Raw genomic sequence first — 27,330 nt, 5'->3', positions numbered from 1 at the left:
AATAAGTAACAAATGTATAGTGTGAGATTTCTATGTATATCTAATAAAATCAAACGCCGATTAACTAACCTGGCCAAGACTTCCAGAGATCACAAGATAGTACTCCCTCCGTTTCACAATGCAAGTCATTCTAGCATTTTCCACATTTATATTGATGTTAATGAATCTAGACAACATTAATATGAATGTGAATCTTATATTGTGAAACGGAGGAAGTAGACAATAGTATAGTTATGTTATGAAAAGAAGTAAATTCATTTATTCCTTCCTCAATTCAAGGTTCACAAAGTGTCAATTCAATATATTTCTGTCAGCTCATATATGCCATATAATTACAAGTGCCAGGCCATCTTCCGTGGTCAGGCTCACAAAAAATTGTAAGAGAAGTGAGGCCACAAGAAGAGCCTGCATGCAGTACATTTTTGCTCAGATAGATAAATGTAATTACACTTCAGAAACTCTCAAGAAAGCGGGTGAAAAAATTGAATAGCATAGGCATACATACATCAGAATAGAATACACACCATGACCAACAAATATACATGTATAGTATAAAATTCAATCTATGCACACAGATGTAGGAGCTTGGGCAGGTTAGTGATCCATCTCCGCTGCAATCAAATATTCTGCCGGTTGATGAAATAGCCTTCATTTGTTTCCCTGAGAATGCCCCTTTAGAGCTGATGACATGGCTCGTAGCCTGTCGGTGACCTCCGTGAATGAGGGGCGGATGTCAGGATCGGCCGACCAGCATTGCTCCATCAGTTGTCGCCATTCAGGCTCGCAGTTTTTGGGTATCGGAGGCCGAAGCGTGTTGTTGACGATACCGCCTTGTCACAATCAATCATGCAAGTTATAACAAGGGGGGGGGGGGGGGGGGGGGGAGGGGGATTGAGAAACAAACTTCAGAATATTTTAGACGATGGGAGCATGAAATATGATGAAGAGTTCTGTATGTTGATCCAAAATCTTGCTTTCATTTGTAGATCAATACAGGAATGCAATCAAAACAAGAAGTGAGTGATCGAGCTATACCTATGATAGCGCCACAGTGCATATTTGCGTACGGTTCCTCACCAGTCAAGATCTCCCACAAAGCTATCCCAAAGGAGAACACATCCACCTACATGATATCAGGCACAGAATGGTTATACACGATTACAAGCAAAAAACGATAAGGAGTCTGATGAAATACTTCACCTTTTCAGACACTCGGCTGCTGCTTCCATTCAAAAGCTCTGGTGCCATCCATGGAAGAGTGCCCCGTACACCACCAGAAACCAAAGTGTTGCGCTTAATTCTTGATAATCCGAAGTCTCCAACCTGTGATTCAGTTTGTCACGAATTATTAGTTGAACATTTCAATGACATCAGAGCTAGATGGTCAAGAACTAAAATGATCTGTTTTTCTGCTTATTGACAACAACTTCCTAATAATTTGCCCAGTGCTTGGAGTGGATAGAAGTTACCTTGCAGATTGGCCTCTGAGGATCTCTCAAATTAACAAGTAAATTGTCGCATTTCAAATCAAAATGGACTATGCTTTTGGAGTGCAAATATTCCATCCCAAATGCCGCATCCATAGCAATAATGAGCCTTTTCCGACGATCGAGCATTCTGCAGAGATCTAGCAAACAGTGAGATCCTTCTGCAGAGTGGAAAGCACTGAACAGAAACATACGCGACTCACCTGTCCTTCCTTAAAAGAACATTCCTTAGTGATCCATTTACCATGAACTCTGTCACAGTTGCCAATGTTCCTCCAGTTCCATCAGGAACCACCCCATAGAAAGCAACAACATTTGGATGATGCAACTTTGAAAGAATTTGTGCTTCCCTCCAAAAGTCTTTGGTCTGTAGAGAAAACCATGTTGATGTCACGTTAAGCAAAAGAGAAGATAATAAGTTCTACCATGGAGGCTTCAATTCCAACAAATCGGTAGTCCAGGTGCTTAAATATGTAGTAATAAGCAAAAGCAAACAAGACCGTTACTTCCACAGCCAACATGTTTCTGTCACATTTTCATTTTGCATGATTAGAAGCTGCCAAATGACTAAAAGGAGTGATGCCAATGCTACTCACAAGCTTCTCTTGTTCAGATGATCTCCCAGCAAAACAGCTTTTCTTAATTCGTTTGATAGCAACATCGGTTCCTCGCCACTTCCCATGGTATACTGTTCCAAATGTGCCGGATCCCAACTCACGTAGCTCCTCAAGGTCAGCATTTCTTATGATCTAATAATAAAAACACCAACAACATACATTTATGACTTGCATAGTATAAATAAACATGATGAAGATGTTATTTCATCAAATAACCATCTTTTTTTAAAAATTAGTACTATAATTGCTTAGAAAACAAACTGCACCTGTAAGCCATACATGCTGGCCTCCAGTTCAGCAACTGCAGCATCACTTATGGATCCATCCGCAGCTGGTTCATCATCATGATCCTAAGATTTGGAATAACAAAAAGGATACAGTCAGCCATTCAAATGGTATGGTGTATGAAACATGCTCAATATATAACAAATAATACCTCATTGGCTAACTCTGGCACATCACTCCTAGCATCATCATCCTTCAGTGATGAAATAATAACTTGCTGCTGTTCTTCAGCTGCCACTTCAACAAGAGGAACAAGTGGTCTGGATGACAGAATGCCTAAAGGCGCATTATCAGTCGCATCCTCAACTATAACAGGTGCGTCCATTTGAACATTGTTATGCATTCTGTCATTCAGCTTCATGCTTTCATTATCAAATCCATTCACTACATAATTGCGGGTAATATTGTACTCAAGAGGGACCTCTCTGCTCGAAACACACACAGGAAGTGGATTCTGAGATGACGGCAAATTCGCACTCACATTAGAGTCACTCATGCCAGTAAGTGGAGAGGTAGCCAAGCCATAGTTATGCACTGATGACTGGTCCAACTTTCCATTTTGATACACACTAGATTCTCTATTTACCATAGATATTTGGGAGGCAAAAGCATCAAAAGAATTTATGGGCAAGAAAACTTTATCATTCCCGGACACGCAGCCAGCAGTTTCATAATCTGCAGCAGCACGTCCTGAATTCAGTTTGTCTAGTTGAGACCCAAGATCTGAATTCTCTATTCTGGACCCAATAGAACATTCATTAAGAAATGAGCAGGAATGATCATTAGCGGGTACTGATGTTGGGACTGAGCTTTCTAGAGCATCTAACTCATCTGAGGACATCCTCGCACCACGTGCACGGTAGGACTTGAGCCCTGTATCAACAAAAGAGAACTGGTGAGCAGCATTTGTACCTGCCCTGTTTTCCTGATGATAAGGCTTATCCCACTGTTGAACAGTAGAACCACCATCATGTCCTTGTCTGACATTACTAGACAAACTGTCTTGTTGGTAATATATTGTTGGCTCCACACTGGTTCCGCTGACAATGCCTTGATTATACGGTTGATCAGTATGATTAGAAACAAGGTGCCTTGGTTCTTCTGTTCGAGCAACATCAGTTGGCTTAACACAAACAAAATCTGGCCTAGTCACGCTTAATTTTCTCTCTAGCTCCTTGGTTTGATATATTTCCTGAGAAAATGATGAGGCTATGTGGGAGCCAGCAGCTAATGACAAATTGGCTGCAAGTACTTGTGTGCGGTCTTTCAGCAAAGGATCGGAAAAAGCATGAGTCATGCCTTCTGCAGATAACACTGCATTTTCTGGGTGCACGGATAACTTTTCAGAATAAAAGGGTGTTTCCACAGGAATAGGCATATCATAGTTGGTGTGGGAACTCAAGCCACTCTCATTTCGAGGCACAGCCAAGTCTTTTACCTGGCTTTGAATTTGAAAACGGCGTGGGGAAGTTCCAACTCCAATAACTGTGTCTGTATTATTTTGTTTATTATGTTGATGGTCAGGAAACATTGTTTTCAGATTTGATCCATTGTAAACTTCACTTTTGTTCTCATATTCTTGGTTCAATATTGATTTATCTGCAGATGATTGCATCCTTGATTGTTTCATGGTCCTCTGCCGAGTTAAGCATGCGGAAGGAGTTGCTGATGACTCAGACACCATTGGTTGTGTGAACGGATCAATAAAGAACTGAGATGGGGGTTCATTTAAGGAATTTCCACCCAAAGATTTAGCTCCACTATCTCTATCTGTTTGACGCACAGGTGTGTCTCTGAAATGGAGTGGAGAATTATCCAAGTGATGTTTCGATTGGCTCATCAAACTGTTGCCGCTGGTGCTCCTCTTCAGTTGTGCCAGATTGTTCACAGCAACTACAAACTGATATTCTGGTTCACTCTCTAAGCTTCTTGAGTCTAATGATGAATCCTCGCATTCAGTTTGCGAGACAAGAAATATTCGAAGTCTAGGTGAGGAATTGGCCTTTTCAAGGCTGCTATATTCTTCCATCATATTCTGAAGATCCTCATCACATGAAAGAGATATCAATGCATCAAGATCCTCTTCAGGAAGCTGATACTTTATGATGTGAGGCTGACTGTAGATTTTCAGAGTTTTCTGTACAAGTTCATTCCATGAGAAGTTTCTTGGTATTGAGATTAGACGTGTTTCTCCACCAACATATCTGAGCTTCCCGTCACTTGGCCTGGGCATGATTTTCCCACCAAAGCTACACATGAACTTGGCTTTTCCAGACTGTGAGTGTGGACTATCACAGCAAGAAGACATATCTTGCAGATTATCACTTGAAACATCGGCTGATTTAAGCCCATTCTCAGGGGGTATGCACCTCATACGCGCCGGATTTGTTGGATCCAAAGCACATCTCATTGGCAAACCAGTATTTGAGACATCTGACAGGTTCTCAGAGTCAAACCTACTAAGACCAAGGATTTTAGTCAGATCTTCATAGCAGGCAACATTCAGGTTTTTCTGGTTACTGGACCCAACCTGGTTATTCATTTCGTTCAATGCAAACGAAATGAAGGGCTCTGCCAGAAGATCTTTCTTGATAAGCACAAACTTGATTAACACGGACCGCAAATGATGTCCTTCCACTTAGCTTTGAAACACAAATTTCTGAAGCATGATTGCCTTCAAATATCGAACCATTCATCTCTTTAGACCAAACCAATATGCTTGCACGCCTAATCTGGATCTTGCCTCTTTTGCTTTTGGTATAACCAAGCGAAGCGGTTAGCTGTAATAAATCAAAGGAAACGAAATTAACATCCATTCTATGGTACCTGGAATCAATTGAACTGCGAGATTCTAACTATCAACGATTTTGATACGTGGTTACCATTTCCATTTCCATTCCTACACGTGAGATCACTCACTAGTTTCAAAGTATTTTGCATTTCTTAGAACAAAAAAAGGAAAAATAAATAACCCAACAAAAAGGATTGCAGGAAACGAAATGATCAAGGATGAAGCAACGACCCCGACCAAAATGGAACGAATCGCGCGAACAATTTTACATTGCAAGCTTGCAACCGCAACAAATAGAGAGGAGGGGAATCAGCTAATTTAGGGATCAACACCAAACAAGAACACACGAGGGATAATGAACAGTAAACCAAGATCCATCTCTCCTAGCCGCGGATTAGGAATAATCCGAGCGGAATCACGCACCTGAATCCCGCTCCCGCCCCCCGCGCCGCGCGTCCACGGCTCAGGCCGATCCGCGCAACGGCCGGGCCCGATTCATCCGCGTGATTTGCTTCCAAGAATCCATTCCCCCCCGCCGCCTCGGGGGAAACCAAAGCCGCGATCGCGCCAAAAAAGAAAAGAAAGAAGAAAAAGAAGAAGAAGCTCGAATCAAGAAACAGTGACAATGATAGATAGAAACGAGATGATTTTCTTTTGCGGGATTAATTTGGGATTTTTCGCGGTGGCTGTGGAGGAGGAAAGGGAGGGAAGGGAAGGAGAGTGAAATGGCGAGGCCGCCGCGAGAGGAAACGCGGCTGGAACGGGAACGGAAAACGTAACGGAGGAGTGCGCCGCCTCGGGTTTGGCCGTTTGGGTTCGCTCGCGTGGCAAACCTCGTTTGGTTTTTTTTTTTTTTTCCGTTGGGAAATTTTGGTTGGATTTTGCCGGCAAAAACGAGGGAGCCACATGGAAGGGAAGATGCGGTGGCGCGGTGCTGCCCCTCTATTACTTTACTTACACTGGTATTAAACTATTAATAAGCTAATACTCCCTCAATCCCATGTAAAAAAAAACTCCCTTTATCTCTTATGGAACACATCCTTATGGGGTAATGGAATTTATTCCATATAAAAAAAACTCCTTATATTTTGACGGAGGGAGTAATAACCTTGAAAATATGATAGTGGGCATGTTTTAGATTAACTTTTATAAACTTTGAACATTAATGTTTAAATATGTTAGTTTGCTTATCAGTTGTGGCTACAATTTAAATTTTAAAATTTTATAGTTAATTTTATTGATTTTTTCATTGTATTATTTTTTTCAAAATTTGTTTGTAAACTACCAATATACAAACATAAAATGTTTGCCCATTAATTATTTATTTTCTTCTATTATTTTCTTACGGCTTATCAACCGTAGCTCAACCAATCGGACCTTACAATCTTTTAGTAAATTAGCAATCCATTTAAAATCTGCTCTAGTTCTTTGTCAACGCCATGTATTTCCTCAACATCCAAAATTCTTCCACAAACTATATATTGTCTCCCTTGGATTTTGCAATTGTTTTTGGACAGAGGTAATACTACAAAAGAGACATAATTCCTGGTAAAACATACTATCGATTTAGTCCCAAGGAAACCATGATCTTTGTGTGTATATACCACAGCAATCATGAGTGTCAAAGACAAAATCATGGGCTAAATTATCTCAACAAGAGGGAAGGTTGTTTTCTTTCGTTAATAATGGACCAATCTTACCCTCCTATGAAGGCTTTCAATTAGGGCCACAAGTGTAGCAAGCGTCGACAGTGGCGTGGCTGCCATGTGTAGTCGCTGTCCTGTTTGCTTCTTGTTGTGCCATCTGCAATTCTTTCAATTCAAAGATGCGATTTGTTAATTCAATCTCCTGCCGACCAAACGAGCTGAGACGTCGTTAACGCTGCTGACCTCACCGAACTCTCGCATATTTCGTAATTTGGACGCTCATCGTTATGCTTCATGATTTGATTCTCTAACTAAATTATGACCCATTTGGAATTTAAGAACATGCAAAGATTCACGCATTTGGACACCCATAAAAAAGGGGGACTATTGCGCTCTTGATCCTATTCCAAAGTGTCCAACTATCCATCCTTCCAAAACCATTACAGCAAATTCTAATAAAAAGTGAAATGGGGGTTTCCTGATCTTATTTACTTCCCCATTCCTTTCTACCGCGGTCAAAATAGCTGTACAACGTTACATTACGTATGTACACGTGTCTTTCATGTAATCGAAAAAAAAGATGTAATCGAAAAGAAAAGAGTAAATTACAAGTATGGCAGTGAGCAATTGTGTGGGCTAGCATATACACAACTTGTACATTCACCGAGTGCTATGTATGAGCAAAGGACCACTTTGCCTAGTCGTTGTCTCTGCTGTCAATGAAGCTCAAGAGGAAGCCGCTGACGATTCTCCTGGCGATGGGGTTGGGTATGTGGCGGCAGAGCCGGCCGTCGACGTAGGCGACCATGCCGGAGACGGCGAACCTCCCCACGCTCCACACCCTGCTCCGCCTCGCGAGGACTCCCACGGACGACGACGACGGCGACTCGCCCTTGCCGTCGTCTTCGCCGCCTCCGGCTGGTCTCTTCGCCTTTGAGACGACTCCGGCGATGGCCTTGGTGGCCTCCCGGTGCAGCACGCGCACGGCGAAGCTCACGAACAGGTGCTCTGCGAGGGTGAGCACCGTCGGCGCAATCCTCCACTCCTGGCAAGCAGTTGGAACAAGATGAATTAGTTTATGCCATGTTCATGGTTTCCATATCCTGGATGCCGGCTGCCAAAATCTAAATTACAGAAATTGTCATCATGATGTTGGTTTCAATTTTCAAATCAAGAGAAACTTACAGGTTCATTTCGTAGATGTCGCAAGGGTTGGATTGTGGAAGAATCTCCTTTCAATAATCCCTTGCTCACAAGAAAGCTTTTTACGTTGTCGACGATTTCATTTATGAGAGCACTATTTGGTGGCAGATTCTTTAGAATAACCTGGAGTGAAAGGGTTCATTATTACAGTTTGACCAGAAACAAAAATGCAGTGAATTAATTAAAACGCGCAGTATGTAGCAAAACAAGAAAATATTCGAGGGGGTTACCTGGTCATCAATCACCCTGATGCGAAGATATTCTTGTTTGTACATGACATCAAGCATGGCTTGTAGGTATCCTTCGATGTATAGCTGAAATTTAGCAGAGATTGTGTAAATATATGTTGGATAAATGTACGGTGTCATACTCATGAGATCTCATTAATTAAGCTTCTAAAGTAATGGAAAGAACCTCATCAAGTCCAGGACTATGGTCAAGTTTGATCTTTCTGTCAGGACCACCCTCCAATATAGCCTGTCCTAATACTGATGGCTCCATTGCCAACCTTAAAATACCTTGGTGGAAGCCAGTAACCTACAAAACAGGAAAACTGCTTCATACCTTTTTATCACTGCAAAGAAATGCATTGAGTTCTTAAGAAACAGGGGGGGGGGGGGGGGGGGGGATGAAGAAATCCACCATATAAAAAGAGGCTATACCATGCCATTAAAACCATTGGCTTCTGCGCCTCTCACAATGCTATCTGAAATTTCTGTTACAGCAGCGAATAGTGCATTTGAACTTGCAGTTTTAACCTACAGAAGACCAAACAATACATTAATCCAATCGAAGTCACTATTGAAGTATTGATCCAGTAAGAAAGTTTTGGAATCTCACAGTTTTTCCAAGATCACCAAGGTATCGCTTTGTTCCTGAAAAACCGCCTGATTTCATATTTTTGCTTATAAACTTAAACATGCCTGCACAAGCCACAGGAGTAAAACAAGTCAAATGGTTAAAATCTACATTGAAGGACACACCATTATTATACTTTTATGCAATAGAACAAACTTATTATAATGCTGTCTGCCTAAGTATAACACAGTCCGTGCCTTGAACAAACTTGTAGAACAATCATTAGAGACAACCTTTAATGAACATCACAGTTATAAGTTAACTGTAGACATCTTTTGATGAGTAAAAGTAGTTTTAGTGCTCCAATCAAGGATTTGCCTGAGAGAATGCTATCCAGTTTGGAAGAAATGGGACCAAGACTTTTTACCTATGGTAAGCCCAGGAAGGTTGAGTGAGCCATCAGAAGGGTCAAAGAAAACATCAATAACTGAAGAAGCAGAGTCATCGAAAATTGAGGCAAAAGATGGAGGAAGCAATGAGCTTCCCTTTGTTACATAGATTGCCCTCAAGACATACCTATCAATTAAGGAAGTATAGTCATTTGTTTGTGTATAATCAAAAACAGACAACAAAAAAATGAGAAAAAAAGAAAACGTGTGAAGATGTACCATGAATAATGCTGGGCACATTTCAGAAATAGCTCACGGAAAGTAACCAAAGCATGATTTAGGAGAACACCATTGAGCTCCACGGCTGAACTGCTAATCTCAGGCACCTACGGAAAGAGTAAAGTATGAAATTATAAAATTACAATATAAAATGCGAGTCCTTCCAAAATAAACAAGCTATGCATTTTAACATAACATAAAAGCTAGTACTTCAAAGGTACCTTTATAACACTATGCAATAATGCTCTCAGAGCCTCTTGAGCAGAACTATAAGTTGTGTATGGACTTCCAGGTCGAAAGCTTGCGATAATCTTTAGAGCAATGCATTCATAAGCAAAACCCAGTCAGTGATTCCGTTGAAAAAAAAAAGTCATAATCACAGAAACAAAGCCAAAAATATAAATAAAAGAATAAAGCACCTTAATTGGATGTACTTCAAAATGCCTAAAGTAAAATTGTGTGCTTGGCGTTCCAGGAGGAGCAAGGGATGTTCTCCAAAATGGCACAATCTTCATTAGTGTTTCCTCATCAACCTTCAGGTCAATAGGCTGTGACATTTTACTTTGGTCAGAGAATTTATACTTATCATGGCATTGTAGTAGTGAGATATAAAATGGAACAACTATTAGAGATACTCCGAAAACAGACTGTTCTGTGTGTTAACAAGAAGCGAGAACACCCATTTCATTACCTGTAGAATTATGGAACAATATTGGACTTGTTTGACACTTGAGTTGGTCGAATTCAGCTTAATGATTATGCGAAGAATATTTTCACTGAGAGTAGCATCCTGAAGCTTGTTCCTTCTAAGAATTGACCCAAATGAAGCTCCTTCCCATTTTTCATCCAAGTTAACTGACTGCATTTATTTGATTTAAAGATACATTCTTAAATAATATAAAAATAGACAAAAGAATCACTGTTTACATAAAAAAAATATAAGATATGGAGAGTTTCAGTACTAGTTTGTTCCCTCTGATAATTAGTCTATTCAAAATTTACAGTTGGCAATAAAATGTAGTTCACAATTACTGACTACTTACGTGAATTGCAAGAGAGATGTGCCTGTATCTATCTGTGATAACTGAGTCAGCAGATATGTGCTGGAATCTTGCTGCTAAGATTGCAGATGGTGATTGGCCCTTTTCCTCACCCTTCAAAAAGGCAAACATGAAAAGATAAATAATTTGATTTTAAATTGCAAATATCAATGCAGATAATTCAAGTCTTCAAGAGGAATATAGCATAAACATGTTGAGACTACTGAAATCCAGAACAGAATAAACCTGCTGGCCCTTCTCAAGGAGATGAATACACATATAAGTCATTCTGAACTGTACATTTGCTATAGGGTGTTCAATGTTATCAGCTTTAGGATTGTCTTTGTGTTCACATATCCGTAGAACTCTAGTTAAACCATCAGCATACACTTCATAGCCAATCTTAAACACCCTCAGTCCAAATGATTCATCAAATCTTTGTTTTCCTGAACTTAGTCCATTATTGAATGAGGAATCAATATTAAGCCTGCTATTTTGACTCATCTTCAAGAATGGCTTCCATGGACTTATTTTGTCAATTTTAATTTCACGCAGTGCAGGTGTATCTGAGTAATAAATCAGATAATTAGAAATTATCATGAAAGAAACATGGAAGACATTAAAGAACCCCCATCAATGCTGGAGGTTCAGGCTGATTGGAAGCAGTGACAGTTAGGTTTACATCCATGCTCCAATGCTATGAGAAAAACTCAACCGTTCAGTTCTACTCCAGTGAGGATGTGCATACGTATACAATGGGTAGCATGGGCTAAATCTTGACTTGATGGCCAAGCAGACAAGAAAGTCTATACTGAAGTATATCAGAGAATTAACTAAACATTGATAGATATCTAGGAACAAATATCATGTGAATATCTAGCAGGCATATTACCAACAATAACACCCTCAATATTAACACATGAACTGCTAGTGAATCAGTTGCACAACATACTCATTTGTGGTCCATTACTTTTTGTTTCGTTTACTAGTTTATGCCAAAACACTACCACCAATATATTTCACTGCAGTAAAAGTCATCATGTAGTAATATGCTTCTTTTTAAATTGCTCACAACTGATTGCTAATGTCTCCCATTGACAGAAGTACACAAGCACAGTTTTATCATTCAAGCACCAAGTGGTAGGGTCACTGCTAGGCACTAGATCATGCTTTTGCAAATACATCTCATATTACAGTACTGGAGCTCAAGGTAGTTTTTTCTGTGCACTTCCATATAATAACTATTGTAAGTTTGTAACAAGTAATAACCAGCAGCACTCAACAAGTCAACATGTAATAGCGTTAGAGAATAGGAATTAAGAACTTGCCAATAATTCGAACAACCAACTTGTGGGGTAAGCTTAAGTCATCCCATGTATATTGTTCTGACTCTTGAGGGTGTAATACATCCGATTCAACTGAATCCTAGAAAATTCAGCAAAATTTAATTATTATTGTCTATTGGATCAAATAATCAATAGATGTAAATGTACGCATACCTTCTGGAAATACATGATAGATGCTTCATTCAAACAATTCTCTATCCGATATGGTAGTGCAGCCTTTGGGGGCTTACTGAAGTGTAGAACAAAAGAAGCAGTTTCTTGTATGACGTCAACAGAAGCAAACTGCTTCCACTTCCCATCTTGTAAGGTACCCCTTTTCATATCATCTGTCACCGTGCCTTGTGATCTTCTAAACTTGACAAAAAATCGGCCAATAGATGAAACACAAATTGGTCCAGACCAACAATACCCAGTTTCTTTTGGACAAAACTGAATAAAAATGTGTGAATCCTCAGATACATTTCTGTGCTTTTTAACAAACAAATCAAAGTAGTTTACTTCTCGCCTTTTTTCAGGTTTCCATGTATGTAAGGTAGCCCTCTGCTTTGCTTCGATTGTCACTCCATCTATATCATCCTAATCATGAAAACTAAAATCTGAGTATGGTATGAGAGTGTAATTGTAAAATATTAAACATGTCAGAAGATCAGAGCAAAAGCGAAGCACCTCAACGAAACATTGGCGAACAGCAACTGCAGTAGCAGACTCATTTGAAAAAACATATCTTGGAACAATTAATACAACTTGTGATGGCACAGGCAAGTCATACAGGACAGGTTGTAAATACATGCCAAATGTTGCCATTCTACGAGGCAATATATTATCATGGATCTCCAGCGAAAATTCAGAGAAGCCAGACAATGCTTCCAAATCAATAAAAGCTTCTGATCCTTTCTCATGTTGTAGGCCTATTCGCAGTTTACTTGACCTGCCATATATAAAGCTTGTCATGTTAAAATAGCTACATGTTTTGCAGGCTTGTTGCTGGACAAAGTACTTAATGAATACTGCTTTACATTTATGCTAGTATGGAATATCTACGGATGAACAAAGTGAAATCACTTCCTAACTTTCTTTCTCTCAATCATAGATATTGTGGCAAGTTAATCAATTCGGATGGATTAATTCATTTAAATAGCAGATTCAATGTGACACATCTGAACTGATAATCCACTCTAATATAAAGCATATTCTAGCAGTTATCAGCCGATGCTAGTTTTCCCATTTAGTCACAGCAACTAAAGCAAATTCTATAATTAGGGTAATTCTGCTGTTTTACATGTATTTATTGAATTGCATAGGTTATTTGCCCTAGAGGTGGAGTTAACTTAAAATTTTGATAAACACAAAAGAGAAAAGGGAAATAAAAATTAATCAGACCCAAGTACAACTGAGGTAGTGATATTTCCAGCTTTGCCGCAAAACATCCGATTTTGTATAATAAGCTAGGGGCTAGTTGGGAGCACCATTGGGTATATCATTCAATTATGACAAAAGAGTCTCCTTTGAGTTAGCTCTACAACAGCACAGCAGGTAGCAATATACTAGTACACACTACATCAGCATGGAAAATGGCAATTGCAGAGACAGACTGATACGAGAGAATCAGAGAAATAGAATGAATGTTTACAAGATTGCACCAAGAATTATATTGCAATAAACACTGAAAAGAATTCAACAGGATTTCTTACCTTGTAAACCAGGAGCTCATTGACATTGAGGCCAGAATACAGCCATCCTGAGGAGGAAGGTTAATGGTTTCCTTTACAGTTCCAGACCTGCAATAAATCAGCATCTATGAGCAACTATGTAGGAATGCTTACCAATTATTCAGATTCACATACATAGGTAGTGATTTTTTGTGGGGAGCTGTGCACAACAAAGGGTAGTCACTGGTATTATGTAGTGTGTATCTTGTGAACACTGCAACCTGCACAACAAAAACATTGACTATCAGCTACATCATTTTGATACCTTCGAGTCCTCTTATGTCTCAAGGCATGCATTTTGCCACAAGTTAAGTTTGCCTACCTCCAAGAAGCCTTTCTCCTGGCGTAATAATCTCAAAGAAGAATGGAATCTCCCAGTCCCAATAACAAATTCTAGCTCCATATCAAGAAATTGAGCTCGACTTATCTGCTTTTGCATTCTCTTAACCCAATCACTAGTATTAACTGCCTTGGACTTTGAACCGTATGATATTAGTTTGACTGAAAAAGTAAACATGGCAGGATTCACATATAAATAAGCACTTGAACCACTTGTGATTGTTGCCTGCTTGCCAATAATATCAAAGTTATCATCTCTGGTATTTTCTGCATTGTAGTAGAAAGTACCCCCATAAGTGTATCGCTTTCTTAACTTCCATCAATAAGAGAATATAGTTCTCTACAATTACATGTTCATAAATAAGACATTACCTGGTTCACAGTCGGTCAGAATCACATGTATGTCTGTCTGCAAGAAATTATACACTTGAACAGTTGGGTAAATAAAAATTTCTCTCTGTAACTGAAATGCAACTGTTGCGTTCCTGTCAAATACAGGACTTCCATTTGTAGGATGCAAAGGGACCTCTCTACTTAGAGTATGAACTAAGAAATGAAGAGCTGTCACATGTTGGCCATCGATAGAAACATCGCAACTCAAAGAGCTGAAAGAAGACTTCATGGAATCAATACTGAAGGCTCTTCTTATGTTATAATTAAGCTTTTCCATAACACCAGATATGCGGACAGCTTTTTCACCAGTAATGTCCTCTGACCATTTCACTAGAGTTGTCGGACCAAAATTTCCAGAATGTTCAGAAATCTCAGGTCTAATTGACAACATAAATTTTCCTGAAATTCAAGAACCATGGATGGAAATATTGTCAGATAAGTGCCCTCCTGAAAACTATAGAAGTAAATAGAAATATATTTGTCCAGTCAATAGAAGCCTACTACCACAAGGAAATTCTTTTGGACAATGGGAAAAGGTCCAAGCTATCACCATAACGAAATGAACCACATGCAAAACAAAATATGCATGGACTGGAAATTGACAGAATATTAAGTTATTTGGACATAGAGTGCAAGACTTTATGGTCAGAATCATAGAGCATTTACTACCCAGATGAAAACAACCACACATGTAAAGACAAGTATATAAGGAATTAAGGGTCAGTGCAAAGGTTGATAATTTGAGAAACAGTGTTGCTACCAAATTTTAGCTGTGTTTAAACCTCAACTAAGCAATGTTAGTGCAAGGGAATTACTCAAGTCAGCCAAAGTAGATAGAAAGCAATGTCTGTAATATTGCAGAAGGAAATTATATTGATGCCATCATTAAGAACCATTTCCACCCCCTTTCTTCCTACATTTTTTTATCCACCAATGCACTCTAAGTTATGGATCATGCATAACAGACGATAACATCATATCAAGAAAAAGGTACAGTTACTTGCCAAGAGCTAGAGACATTAATGCTCTTTTGGATCCTCCAGATAAATCCATAGAGTCAAATACTCCAGTAGATTCATCAACCATGTCTCCACTTCTAACTGTGACAAATGCCGCTTCCTCGCTTGATTTCTGTGGCCTCTGAAACCGAAGTTCAAGGGGGAAGTCACTCTTATTATAGATCCTCAACAAAGGTTGAACTGAAAGGGATAAGCCTTCCTGCAATTAATCACATCAACTATCAAAAAACAAAAGCAAAATACAATCAGTAGTTAACATGAGGTGCAACATCATTTTCTTTCCTACCTCAGAGTTCTGGGAGACCTTGACCACAACAAATGGTCCAGAGAAGCTTCTTGAATCTATGGAAATCAGAGAAAGAAAAAGCATTACACTAAAATACCAGTAACACACCAAAGACAAAACACACAGGAACTTGCTTGAAGACTAGAACATGGGCTGCCATATATCATTTAAACAAGAAAAATCCGATAGCACAGGATAGTAATTCTTAGTTGTATAGCAAAGCCAAATCTCAGACAGAGTAGTCCCAATTCCCAAATGGAAACAAAGGTAGCATTAAGGCAAGCTGGTATTATGTGTAACATAATAAACCAAGTTTCTTGATGTATAACACCATGAGTATTAACCTTCTTTGAAAAAACATGTATTACCAAACAGCTTAAGTATGCCACAAGAAAAGACCAATAATATTAACAAATATATAAATAAATAAAAATAAATACAGGAACATGCAATAAACAATGTTCAAGTGGTCACCGCATTCTAAAGAAAGGGTCTTCAAATAATCAAGCAACACAAGAATACAAGATTCAATTTTTTTTTTTAAAAAAAAACTTCCAATCTGGAAAGAAAGAACAAGTGCATTAATGATTATAGTTGTTGAGTGAAATACCTTTGAGAGACAATACGCGGGTTCTCGATGCAAATACGCCAGAATCTTGGAGAGAAACATTGATTGGAGCAGTTGAAAATAACCCTTCCTTGAATAAAGAAATAGAAACAATGCTTTGATCGGGTGGATGATTATCCTCAAATGTCAAGTGCCTGGAGATATGTAAACATCGATTGTGTCAAATACAGCAAGCTGAGAATCTCAAAGCACAAGCTGGATCAAAGAAGAAAGTTAAGTTAGAACGAAATAGACAAATTACAACAACATGCAAGACATAGAAGCTAGGAGAGCAATGAGTGGAAACACTTGTTTTACATCTCTGGCCTCATAGTGTTATAGAAACATTATCAACATTTAAAAAATAGAGTAATAGCTAGAATAAACATTGCAGAAACAGTGATGGCTCATTCCAAAGCATTGACCTTAGCTAGGAGCGAGTTTCTCAAGCTCAAAGCCTCAAACCACAAACATGATCTATAATTGCTACTCCATCCAGTTTGCTGAATCCACGCTTTACAAAGCACCCATACGACTGTTTTTGTCATGTATCACTATTTCTCAATAATGTATATCGTATACACATAATAGACCTTGCTAAGATGCTGAGAATAAAATAATTTGTATAACATATGAAATGACGCAGACCTCAAGAAAACTGAAGCTGACTGTTGGCCAGAAACTATTGCATCCTCATTATTTTGAAAATGACATACAAGTGTCAGCCTTGAGTTATTCTCTATCTGCAAAGGCATAGGGTATGCTGATACAGTCAGAAGATTAGAATGAAACTGTATAACTAGAAGAATGGCAGTGAAGAGGACAGGAAAATCAGAAGAACAGAAGCATTACATAACATATTGCATCAGAATCTATGATATGGCAAAAAAGCTTAAAGTCTACAGCTCCAATCATTTTTTGAAATATCAATGCAATCTTTATTCACATCTCAAAATAGAATTTAAAACTCTAACAGAATGTTAAAATGCATGCATGAATGGTCAAATTTAAACCTTGCAGCAATTAGGAAAGACAGCTGAGCTTTTGACAGCATATGGGCCCATAACATTTAACTTGCCAGCCACATAAAGAAGGATGTCAATTGAAAGCTCATTGACAAATATATCCACCTGTAATAATGAAGGACAGTTAAAACTTGATACCAAAAAACAACTTTATGTAGATGAAAACAAGCATATACAAAGCTTTGCACCTGTTTTAATTGAACAAAAAACCGAAGTGGCATCCTTCTACACCTAGTAACTGGAACTAGGTTGAAAAATCTATATCGGAAGAACATATATGCAGTGATAGGTGAGACAAGTTCCTCCCTGTATGTAAGATAGCAAGAATTCGAATTTTAATCTCCAAGTCAAAAACTACGAGAACACTAAAAATGAAAGTAATCCACAAAACAATTACTATTTAGAATTTGGCACAACACTTACCATAGATATTTCCTTGCATTGAAGTAGTGTATTATGACTTTGAATGAACTTAGAATCCTGATTTTGGATGGGAATATTTGTGTGATAATCCGAGTATCATTTATGCAATTTTGGACAAGTGGAAAAACATTACCAGTATCAAGAACCTCATGGGTGATGGTAAAAACGATCTTATCGATACTGATGATTACATGTTGTGAACTCACACCAGTTTCCAAGCTATCCCCCATGCCAAAAGGCAATTCATTTTCAACATCTAAGTAAGTGTTATTGTCCAAGTTCACATTGGGTACAAAGGGCCTTGCAACATCAGAAAAAAGGGATTCATCCAAAACCTTCACTTTAAATGGATTTCCTGGCTTTCTAACAAATTCCAGTAAGCCATCATTAAATGCAATGCCATAATTGCTTTTCTTGTTGACAAGGTGGTTAGAACTTCTTGAAATAATCTTGCAATATTTACCATCATCACCATCATCCTCAAATCCATCAAACCTAAGAGGAGATGTGGTCCAAAGTGAAGAAGGCTTGTCAACAGATGAAGAAACTTCAACCAAATCTGATCCATGAGAGAAACTAAGAGCCAGTTCTTTGCCTTCATCAGTTTTTGCATATAAAGATAAAAGAGAAATGCATGGTGTATCTGATCTCCATCCCTTATGGTGTTTCACCTGAAAAAGGTCAAAATGTTATTTTTAAACAAGCATGAACATTGCTGCCCCATCCTTGAAGCTAATATTACTAGTAAGAAATTCATTCCAGTACCTACATAAGAAGCTATTACCTTAAATAATGCACATTCACTAGAAAGAGAATAATGGTATGTGCCAACCACTTGGTACTTCTTTCCAGTGTTTTTTATTGATACATACATCTGTTGATCGAGGTCCCGTATGGCCACAATTGCTCCTGTTAGGGCAGCAGTAAATGGATTAACACAAAGGATTTCAGTTCAAAAGACTTCAATTGACGTCATTAAGTATATTACCATCAGGTATAGTATAATCCCTATTGTCCAGCAATTCCTGGTGAGGAGTGTCACCAGTCTGTATTTCCTTCTGAGTTGAGCCAGACCTCAGAATCTCATGAAATGGAGCGAATAAAGACAATATCATCTGCAGAGGTTTAGAAACTTCATCCATTGAACGAAATGTCTTTTAGACTGCATAAACTTTAACTTGGGTGTCCTTATATTCTAGAATAGCATGATAGCCTGATCAGAGATGATCTCATTTCCATGTTGCTCACCATATATCACAGTAATTTATTTATCCAAAAATGGTTTATTATCACAAAATTGAATGCAAACAGCATGTGTTGGGGGAAAATAGAATGTAAATTTGATGGGAAAAAGGCTCTAGAATGGTATTCATAGTTAGGGCAGAAGTGCATATAGCTGTGAAAAAAGGTGCTAGAATAACTGTGCCATTTAAGCTTTAACTCTGAAAACACATTTGGCAGAACTATAAAAAAATCATTTTCTCCAGAATTTTGGAACTGAAGCTAAAGGAGCTACCGATTTACCCATAAATTATTGAGAGGCATAATAGGAGCAGGAAAGAAAAGGCTAACTACTAAAAAAACCAATAGTCCAATATTGAACCACTATACTAAGGCTCAGTTCGTTTGTCCGGGTTCCCAACCTCTCCTCGTTTTCCGCGTGCACGCTTTTCAAACTGCTAAACGGTGTGTTTTTTGCAAAAAGTTTCTACACAGAAGTTGTTTAAAAAAATCATATTGTTCCATCTTTGAAAACAAAATTAGCTAATACTTAATTAATCACGCGTTAATGAACTGCTCCGTTTTCCGTGCCGGAGGGAACCGTTTCCAACCGTGAGTGTCGAACACAGCCTAAGTTAATAACAACAGATAGGGACCACCTCGATGCTTGAGAGTGACATTGTCACCTCCAAACCAGAAACAGAACCGTTTCCAAACCAATCGCCACTTGAGCGCATCAGATTAAAGTCGCCATTCAATTCTTTTTTCTCAAGCTTCAGATAAGTAGCGAAATGCCTAAGGATGTAACTCTTGTGTGAAGAAAGTTCTAGTGGTGGGTTGCCTGTCGAACTTTCCACTGTAGAATTTGAGCTTGAAGGAGCATCATGATCATAAGTAAGCACATTATCTGCTTCTAGGAAGGGAAGATATTCTTGGATTTCTGACTGTGATGGAAGAGCAAGAGATTTGCTGGATCGAAAACGGGGTGCTGGCACATCTCTCAATTTGACATGGCCAGTATTAGGCATGGTACTAATACTGGAAATCGAAATACGCTTCACTTCAAACAAAATCTTCATGCCAAGATTCAATTGTTGAAGAATCGCATCAACTTCAAGTGTTAATCCCTGGTATCTACCTAAATGTAGGGAAAGGATATTAAATTTTCTAATCGGCAGCATACAAAATAAGAATAAGGTATATAAGTTCAGTTACCAGATTCATCCGCAATAGCAAGAGTAAGAGAAAACTGAGACAAATCAACATCTAGACATTTGACGGAACCCAATTGTGATTCCTCGCTTTGGGAATGAACACCACTAGACACATGTGGTCTGTTGGTCACAGTAGTCTCACTTCCTGCAGATACTGAAGTAACTGAATCTTTGACTGAGTTGGAAGCTGCCCACGATGAGAGATCCATAAGAAGCCGAAAGTAAATTTTGCAACAGACAACAAACTTAGCTAGAGACAACGTTTCCAGGAAGATCAAACCACCCTGCCAATCGTAGTTATAGATTTCTTAATACCAAAGAAGCAAAAGAAAATGAATTGAACAATTCAGACACAAATGTGTGAATCATCTTATGATATGTCACGAGTACTAAAGCATGTTGGAACAATATTTTGATATCAACGACCAAGAATCACATCTGTCTACTAGTATTGAAAAAATTAAAAAAAGGATGGTGCACCTTGATTTTGCATTTGACAATCTGAAGATCATCATGAATGAGCAGAGCAATTTTCTGTTTGCTTGGTTTATTGACTTCAATTAAAAAATTGTGCATGTTGTAGTCTCCAATATAAACCTCAGTAAATTCAAGTTCAATAAAATAATAAATTCCTGAAGAATCGGTACTGCAACCACTTATAGATTCAACTTGCATTTTATCATTCATCAGGCTGTCTTTATTGGGACCAGCACACAGATGAAATACACAATCCGATAAAATGAACTGACTCTTGTCATATGGAGAGCTGCTAAGCACGGTACTGTACTGTAGTATATCATCACAAATACTCATCTGAGGTTGGTTCTCGAAAACGACAGACTGAATTCCAGACAAGTTAACAAGGAGGTCTGTGCATTCTCCATCAAGCAGAAGTTTCAGAGAAGAGCTTCTGCTGGAAAACCAAATACCTAAAGCTAATATGTCAAGAGATTCCAGTGCTGCTACGCCCTCAAACACAGTTGAGCTACTGATGTAGTTTATGTCACTGTTGGAGAACATAGCAGGATTAAAGATAAGTCCATCGCGTGAAGCACTAACGATGATGTGTGTTGGTTCCAAATCAAGTTTCATCTCAGCCACGAGTTCTGTATAACAGTCAACTGTTTCTTCATGGATAATATACTCAACAGCAGTACCCATTGTGCTTCCATCCATATGCCTGTTGCAAAACGATGCTAACCTTCCAATAAAACATTGAGAATACTTAATGTCACCCAACTCAGAATTCAATGCCAACATTTGCATGCCTTTGATAACCTGCAAAATGGCATAGGGTTAATGCTATAGCAGTCATAATCAAGTGAGCTTTGCTAAAGCAGGCACAATAAAGTGGACTGTAATAAGCACAAAGAAATACTTATGGTGGAAAAAGGGAGAGTTTTTTGTAAGTTGATCTTTTTAGAAAGTGCGGGAGAGTTGCACTTCATTTCATTGAGAAGAAAAACAACCACCCATACAACCAAGGGCTCACAAGCCCTTCACCCAAAATACACCCACAAATAGAATCACACAAGGCAACACACAACCAAAACCACCCTAGGCCAGCCTAGTGACCTGGGACTAGCGACCTTTTTGTAAGTTGCTCATAACTTAAATTCTGAGATGTATGTGCATCCAAGTCAAACACAGTTCAGCTATTCTGTGATGATGCCTCTCAAAAAGCCTCATAAGCACTCTGAAATCCAATAGTATTTGAAAGCTCTTTAAAAGCATAGTGTTCAAAAATTAAAGTATTGCACATACACAAACCTGGAAAATGGGAAACAGATCGTCCATGAATAAGAAAGCCATACAACCAACAATCCTTCCTCCCAAGTTTATTGAGAGAATGTTTCTGGTGACAAAGAAGGAACTGGCATACTTCCTGGAAAGTGTACAGGTACAATGGAAGGAATTGTCAACATAAATTCTTCAACTAAATAGACACTGCACCATGCAGATTGAAACAGAAATACTTGACTTGTTGGAGTGCAGAAATTAATTAAAAAAGGAATATAACTTATTGAAATTAAGGAATGCATGCAAATGCTAAAAAAAAAAAGGTTAAATGGAACTCCTCATATTCATTATATTTCCTTTGGGTACTTGATATTTTGGACAACCATTTGGACTCAACACCTCATAACACAACCAAAAAAAATTGTCAAGATGACATGCTAAAATCTTTTTTTGAACTCACAAGGCCGTAGGAATGCAAGACTGGAAATTACCTGCTTGTTGACAGCTGGAAATTGGCTGACATTGGTCCAAAAATGTGAAACTGCTGATTTGCCTCTATATGATCCACTAGAAGAGTTAAATCAGCAAATTTGAAGCAAGAATCCAACACAACAGTCCCTGAATAAACATGTCCTGCACTATCCAGTGCTAAACGATGAGACTCTAGCTGCTCCTCCACTCCATCAAATGTATCATGTGATTCTTTGACATGCAAATCAGCTTTCTGAGTTAAAGAAGATAGAGATGCTGGCCAGATAACACATTCAACATACGCAAGGCTGAGAGTTATGCATGACGTGTTATTCATCTGAGAAAACAGGGGGACTTGCTTATTTTTGCTGTTTTGCAACAGGCTGTTTTTATCAAATATTAACCTGATACTTGGACCTGCAATGAGTGCTGAAATCTGAAGGGTGTTTATTGGAATAGCATCTGCAATCAAAAACTTCAGTCTCTGATTGAATGATCTCAATTTATCAGCAATTCCACTTGTACGTGTCGCACAGCTATCACTTCTGTTTGAAAATTCTGCTGATTTTTCAGTTAGTTCTTTCAGCTCTTTGTAGTGCACAAATTGCCTGTAGAGGAGATAAGTTGATGAAGCACATAAATAATCCACATCAAGGTTTACCCTCCCAACTGTAAATCTACATTGCTGAAAACCACTTGTACTTTTGTAAGGATCAATGAGAAATGATTTGAATTCAAAAATAACAGAAGGTTTTTCATGATGCATCACACCTGAGTCATTGTAGAAAGTGCTTACTACCGTCCAGAAGGACCACAGTTCCTCCATATCACTCTGTAGAAGGGCAATAGATGAATCACCATTGTAGGAAAAGGACTCATCAGGCTGTTTTCCAGAAAATGGATGCATACTGGCAGAGTCACTCCAGAGTATTGTCTTTGAATTAATATCTTCAGAAAACTCTTCTGTTCCAAAAGATGAATTCCTCCTAGTAATGCTGCCATTGGCTGCTTGTAACAACTTTGGTATACCAGAAACGTCTGCCTTCAGTTCACCAATTACGAAAAAAAATGACTGTGTGGTGAAACCATCTGTGTAAAGTATGGATGATGATTTTATTACAAGATGTACTGAAGGTGTGTCAATGTGATAAGCCTTGTTCCCATTATTTAACTTTGGTGTACCAGTGAAGTGGTGATCACTGAGGGGTAAAAATGTTACAGAAAGTTCACCAAGGCAGATGCTGAACTGTACCTTGATTTCTGAATCATCAGAAGCACAAGGAAAATTTTGCACACTGGATTTGCACCCTCTGCTTCTAGAGCTCATAAATCTCCACAGTGACCAGCATATGAATACAAGAAACTTCCAAACATATAACAAGGGTGAGAGAAATTTCAATGTGTTTGAAACCAAAAGTGCTTTTGATAATTCTTGCTCGCTCTGTTGCTGTGACACGGTTAGTTTTGAACGTGCTGCACTTCGTCCTCTAGCAATAGCTTCTACAGGGATCTTCTCCTCTAATTCACTGACAGTTTTCAAATGATTTCTAATAGTTTCCCTGACTTTCCTGATGCTTTGTACCCTACTGCAGTTTCTTTTTATAACTTCGCCAGAAGGATATCCAAGTAATGATAATAACAAAATATAAGTATGAACATAGTGCTGCCAGAAAGAGGCACAGCTCATGGCCTTCCTTAAAGAAAATCTGCGACATGCTATTGAGTTTTCAAGCTTTTGTGCAGCTATTTTCCAAAGCTCTCTACCACTCCTAACCTCATAATCTTCCTTTTGGCTTGTAATTTCCAATATCACCATCAATGATGGAATAAATTTGGGTGCAATTTCCCAGAATGCACTGGCAACATGAATTCCAAAAGCAGTAAGATGGAGATTGTCTAACCTAACAGAAGCAGTTGTCCCAGTCAAAGATACAGTGCAATCTGTATGATCATTCCCCTTCAGCAAAAACTCAAAGTGATCACATTTGACAAACATATGATTCTTCTTTCTAGATGGCATATAAGACCCAACTAATCCTCTGAACAGAGAGCAACGGAAAACAAGCTCAGGACCAAATTGTAGGTCATGTGTCCTCAATATGACAAGATGGGAATCATCAAGATATCGGACTTGTACTGTGACATCATCAAACCGAACCTTACTACAGTTTAGAAGTGCAGTGGAAAATACTGAGGTAAACTTGTCTTCCAAAGAACTAACTAAATCTTCAATCTTCCCATGCAACATTTGGCCCTATAGAAAGTACAAGGTAAAAAATAGTAACCAGTTCTTGAGCAAACACCACAATAACACAGCTAAAAATGAAAGTGTAAGCGATTAACATAACAAAGGTTTGTCAGTAATGCACAAGTACACATAGCTAGTGAGGAAGACATCCCACAGTTCCATAACCTAGTCTTAGCATAAACTAAGTTATCAGTAGTGTACAAGTACACACAAGTGGAAATGAGATCACTGCAATGTGCATTTGTTAAGCTTCCCGCTTTCGCAGTTATATTCTGTTCCACCATTATGCTTGTGCGCACACATTGCCATCAACCACTGAGGCGTCTACCATTTTCATCTCCATTACAGTGAATTGAAAACAAAATAAAGGCAGAAAGTTTTCAACGAAAATGTGGCATTTGACAGGCTGGTTTAACAACAATGTGCTTCATGATGAGAAGATCCTTTTTCAGTTTTTAGGGAGCATATGACTCAAAACATTTACAGCTGAACATAATACAGGCATGAATTTCACACCTGAGGGTCCATTGCTGCAATTACTCTTTTCTTCTCATTGGAGATCCACTCCTTGATGTCGGGCCGTTGCTTCTTTGGAGCAGGCTCCCTTCATAAATAGAAAAAAAAATTGTGTGACTGACTCAAATAATCCATCCTTCCCCACAATGCTATGATGTGATGATTAAGCACAACTGTAGCAAAATCTAGTGAGTGAAATTTTGTACAGCTAGTTCACACTATCTGCAAGAGACGCACGCACTTCACACTATTCTGCTGTTTCATCACTACGACTGCACACAGCCACGAAGGGGTGGAAGCCGCGACGGCCGAGCAAGGGGAGCAGCAGCCAGCAGGAGAATCAGTAATCACCTGAGGGTGAGCGCCACGTCCACGCCGCGCACGACGGCGTCGAGCCCGGGGGCGGCCCAGGGCGAGGCGACGAGCTCGACCTCGGCGACGGCCACGCGGTCGACCCTGGCCGGGAAGGACCCCGGCACGGCATCACCGAGCGCCGCGGCGTCGAGCTCCACCCCGCGCGCGACGGCGCGGGAGCGGAGCAGGCCCAGCTCCACCCGCAGCTCCCGTGGCTCCGCCGCCAGCCACGGCCGCAGCGCCGCCAGCAGCCGCGCCCGCGCCGCCTCCGCGAGCACCATCCGCAGCGGGGCCTAGGGGGGCTCGTGCTCCTCTCTCTACTCTCTAGTGTCCCATGGGTGGCTCGAAGCGGCGGCGGCGGCGGAGGAGGAGAAGCCGGAGGCGAGTCGAGGTGGGGACGTGAGGTTTTGCGGCGACGCCGGCGAGCCGGCGAGGAGTTCCGGGTTGCGGCGGTTGGGGTTCTCGTCGGAGAAGGGTGCGACCGGCGTGCGCGAGGATAGGGGTGGATGCAGGTGGGTTGGGCTGGGCCTACTACAGGATCGGCCCATTAGTGAGGGGGTTGGCCCAACTCATGTGTTGCTTACCTGGGCCGTAGGGTGTTTGCTCCGGTCCAATCCGGAGATATTTAACTATTTACCACTTTTAAAATTTTCATACATGACAATTCCTAGACTCTCTGTCTCTCTTAGAGAAAGACCGCATTGTCTCTGACCATTTGTGAATTTGCCGGATGGAAAAACAGGTCACTTTTTTATATAAAAAATATTTTGTAAAATAGGTTCTCGGTGCTATTTTTATTTGGGAAAATTGGAACCATGCCATTATAATTTTACAAAATTTGAGATATGCTATCCTGACCCACATGTCATTAACTCATGTGGGTTCTTACAAAATTATAATGACATGGTTTCGAATTACCCTTTTTATTTAGCACCGACCGTCAAATTTTAAAATTATTTGAAATATGCTACTTACTCCTCACTACAATGGTTCAGACCTCGCAAACTGTGTTCTGTGACGGCCTTACGATAAAAGGCCGTCGTCGTAGAAACCTTGCCTGGGATTACCTTATATGACAAAAAGATACCGTCCATTGCAAACGGCTGTGACGATTTTTCGTGATGTTTTTTTATTCGGATTAGTGACGTTTTCACGTTTAAACCAAAACAGTACTGCATGCTCCGGTGCCGCCGCAGCTGATTACGTGTGATTAAACATCGGAAAAGTAATGCTATAATGAAATTTCAGTTGCGTATACTGATATACCCATTGCAAATCACGACCTCATCATTATGTGAGTATCGGTCCCGTCGTTTTACGACATTTGTGAATAAAATTTTTATACGTGTTCTTGATGATCTAAAAGCACAGACCAAGAAATAAACTTCGACGATAAACCCCAAAATCAGCTTTAAAGTTAAGATTGAAAATTTAAATTTTAATTGGTAAACATAATCACGAAAAAAATGAGATCCTATATCTGATCACTCAATTCATATCATATGTTCAAAAAAAAACATAAGCTCATGAGGGAAACTCCACCTCAAACAATTTGATAAACCCTAAAGTAGAGCAGTGTCCTACTGATCCCAGAGATTGAAGAGGACTGCTCAACTAGAAGCGCCGCAAGCAGAACGAAACGCCGAGCACAGCTCATCCTCCTCCACCTCCTCCTCCGACCCGGCGGCGGCGGCGACCGAGGACGACGGCGATTCCCCCACGCCGCCGTTCGCCGTGGGGACCCCCTCGTGCTTCCCCTTCCCCTTCCCCTTCACCTCCTCCTCCTCGTCGCCCTCCTCCCGCACGAGCCTTCCCCCCACCAAGCGGAACCTGATGCGGCGCGCGGGCCTCCCCGCCGGCGGCACCCTGGTGCTCCTGCACGCA

General features: G+C 39.7%; 2 protein-coding genes across 3 annotated transcripts; both read right to left on the bottom strand.

The window, feature by feature from the left end:
• Positions 1–277: 277 nt before the first annotated feature.
• Positions 278–5,945, bottom strand: LOC127756582 (serine/threonine-protein kinase STE20-like). 2 transcript variants are annotated; one of them, XM_052281937.1, is made up of 9 exons: positions 5,604–5,942; positions 2,541–5,169; positions 2,371–2,454; positions 2,084–2,236; positions 1,691–1,854; positions 1,470–1,617; positions 1,201–1,323; positions 1,036–1,123; positions 278–830 (listed from the first exon to the last, which is right to left on the bottom strand). In XM_052281937.1, the coding sequence occupies exons 2-9, from the start codon at positions 4,929–4,931 to the stop codon at positions 649–651; spliced, it is 3,333 nt and encodes a 1,110-aa protein (XP_052137897.1). In that variant the 5' UTR covers positions 4,932–5,169; positions 5,604–5,942; the 3' UTR covers positions 278–648. The 2 variants fall into 2 exon arrangements, 1 of the variants encoding a protein (XP_052137897.1); XR_008013245.1 differs by lacking the exons at positions 278–830; positions 1,036–1,123 and having other exon boundaries at positions 1,202–1,323; positions 1,470–1,627; positions 5,604–5,945.
• A 1,285-nt stretch (positions 5,946–7,230) lies between these two features.
• Positions 7,231–25,926, bottom strand: LOC127756581 (uncharacterized). Its single transcript, XM_052281936.1, has 36 exons — positions 25,444–25,926; positions 25,093–25,180; positions 22,349–24,582; positions 21,888–22,002; positions 20,598–21,395; positions 20,119–20,401; positions 19,563–20,041; positions 18,671–18,797; positions 18,467–18,591; positions 17,683–18,353; positions 17,448–17,565; positions 17,248–17,364; positions 16,883–16,977; positions 16,238–16,389; positions 15,628–15,683; positions 15,327–15,540; positions 14,302–14,721; positions 13,913–14,196; positions 13,726–13,811; positions 13,573–13,659; positions 12,548–12,809; positions 12,035–12,457; positions 11,864–11,960; positions 10,782–11,101; positions 10,539–10,649; positions 10,187–10,354; positions 9,915–10,043; positions 9,717–9,806; positions 9,496–9,602; positions 9,255–9,403; positions 8,870–8,952; positions 8,692–8,787; positions 8,444–8,566; positions 8,260–8,343; positions 8,012–8,152; positions 7,231–7,871 (listed from the first exon to the last, which is right to left on the bottom strand). The coding sequence occupies exons 1-36, from the start codon at positions 25,725–25,727 to the stop codon at positions 7,524–7,526; spliced, it is 9,564 nt and encodes a 3,187-aa protein (XP_052137896.1). The 5' UTR covers positions 25,728–25,926; the 3' UTR covers positions 7,231–7,523.
• Between the last annotated feature and the right edge of the window lie 1,404 nt (positions 25,927–27,330).

The sequence above is a fragment of the Oryza glaberrima genome, chromosome 12 (genome assembly GCF_000147395.1).
Source record: "Oryza glaberrima chromosome 12, OglaRS2, whole genome shotgun sequence".
NCBI classification, from domain to species: domain Eukaryota; kingdom Viridiplantae; phylum Streptophyta; class Magnoliopsida; order Poales; family Poaceae; genus Oryza; species Oryza glaberrima.
The sequence above is the reverse complement of the archived record's forward strand: the minus strand, read 5'-3'. Positions and strand labels throughout refer to the sequence as shown.

Excerpts from the sequence above, each read along its gene's own strand:
- LOC127756582 (XM_052281937.1), bottom strand. The coding sequence starts at position 4,931 with ATGAATAACCAGGTTGGGTCCAGTAACCAGAAAAACCTGAATGTTGCC. Across the intron at positions 2,455-2,540 it reads TGCCAGAGTTAGCCAATGAG|GATCATGATGATGAACCAGC; the intron begins GTATTATTTGTT and ends TCCAAATCTTAG. Across the intron at positions 1,324-1,469 it reads CTCAGAGGCCAATCTGCAAG|GTTGGAGACTTCGGATTATC; the intron begins GTAACTTCTATC and ends ACTGAATCACAG.
- LOC127756581 (XM_052281936.1), bottom strand. The coding sequence starts at position 25,727 with ATGGTGCTCGCGGAGGCGGCGCGGGCGCGGCTGCTGGCGGCGCTGCGG. Across the intron at positions 13,812-13,912 it reads AGGAGAAAGGCTTCTTGGAG|GTTGCAGTGTTCACAAGATA; the intron begins GTAGGCAAACTT and ends TTTGTTGTGCAG. Across the intron at positions 8,153-8,259 it reads TCAGGGTGATTGATGACCAG|GTTATTCTAAAGAATCTGCC; the intron begins GTAACCCCCTCG and ends CTTTCACTCCAG.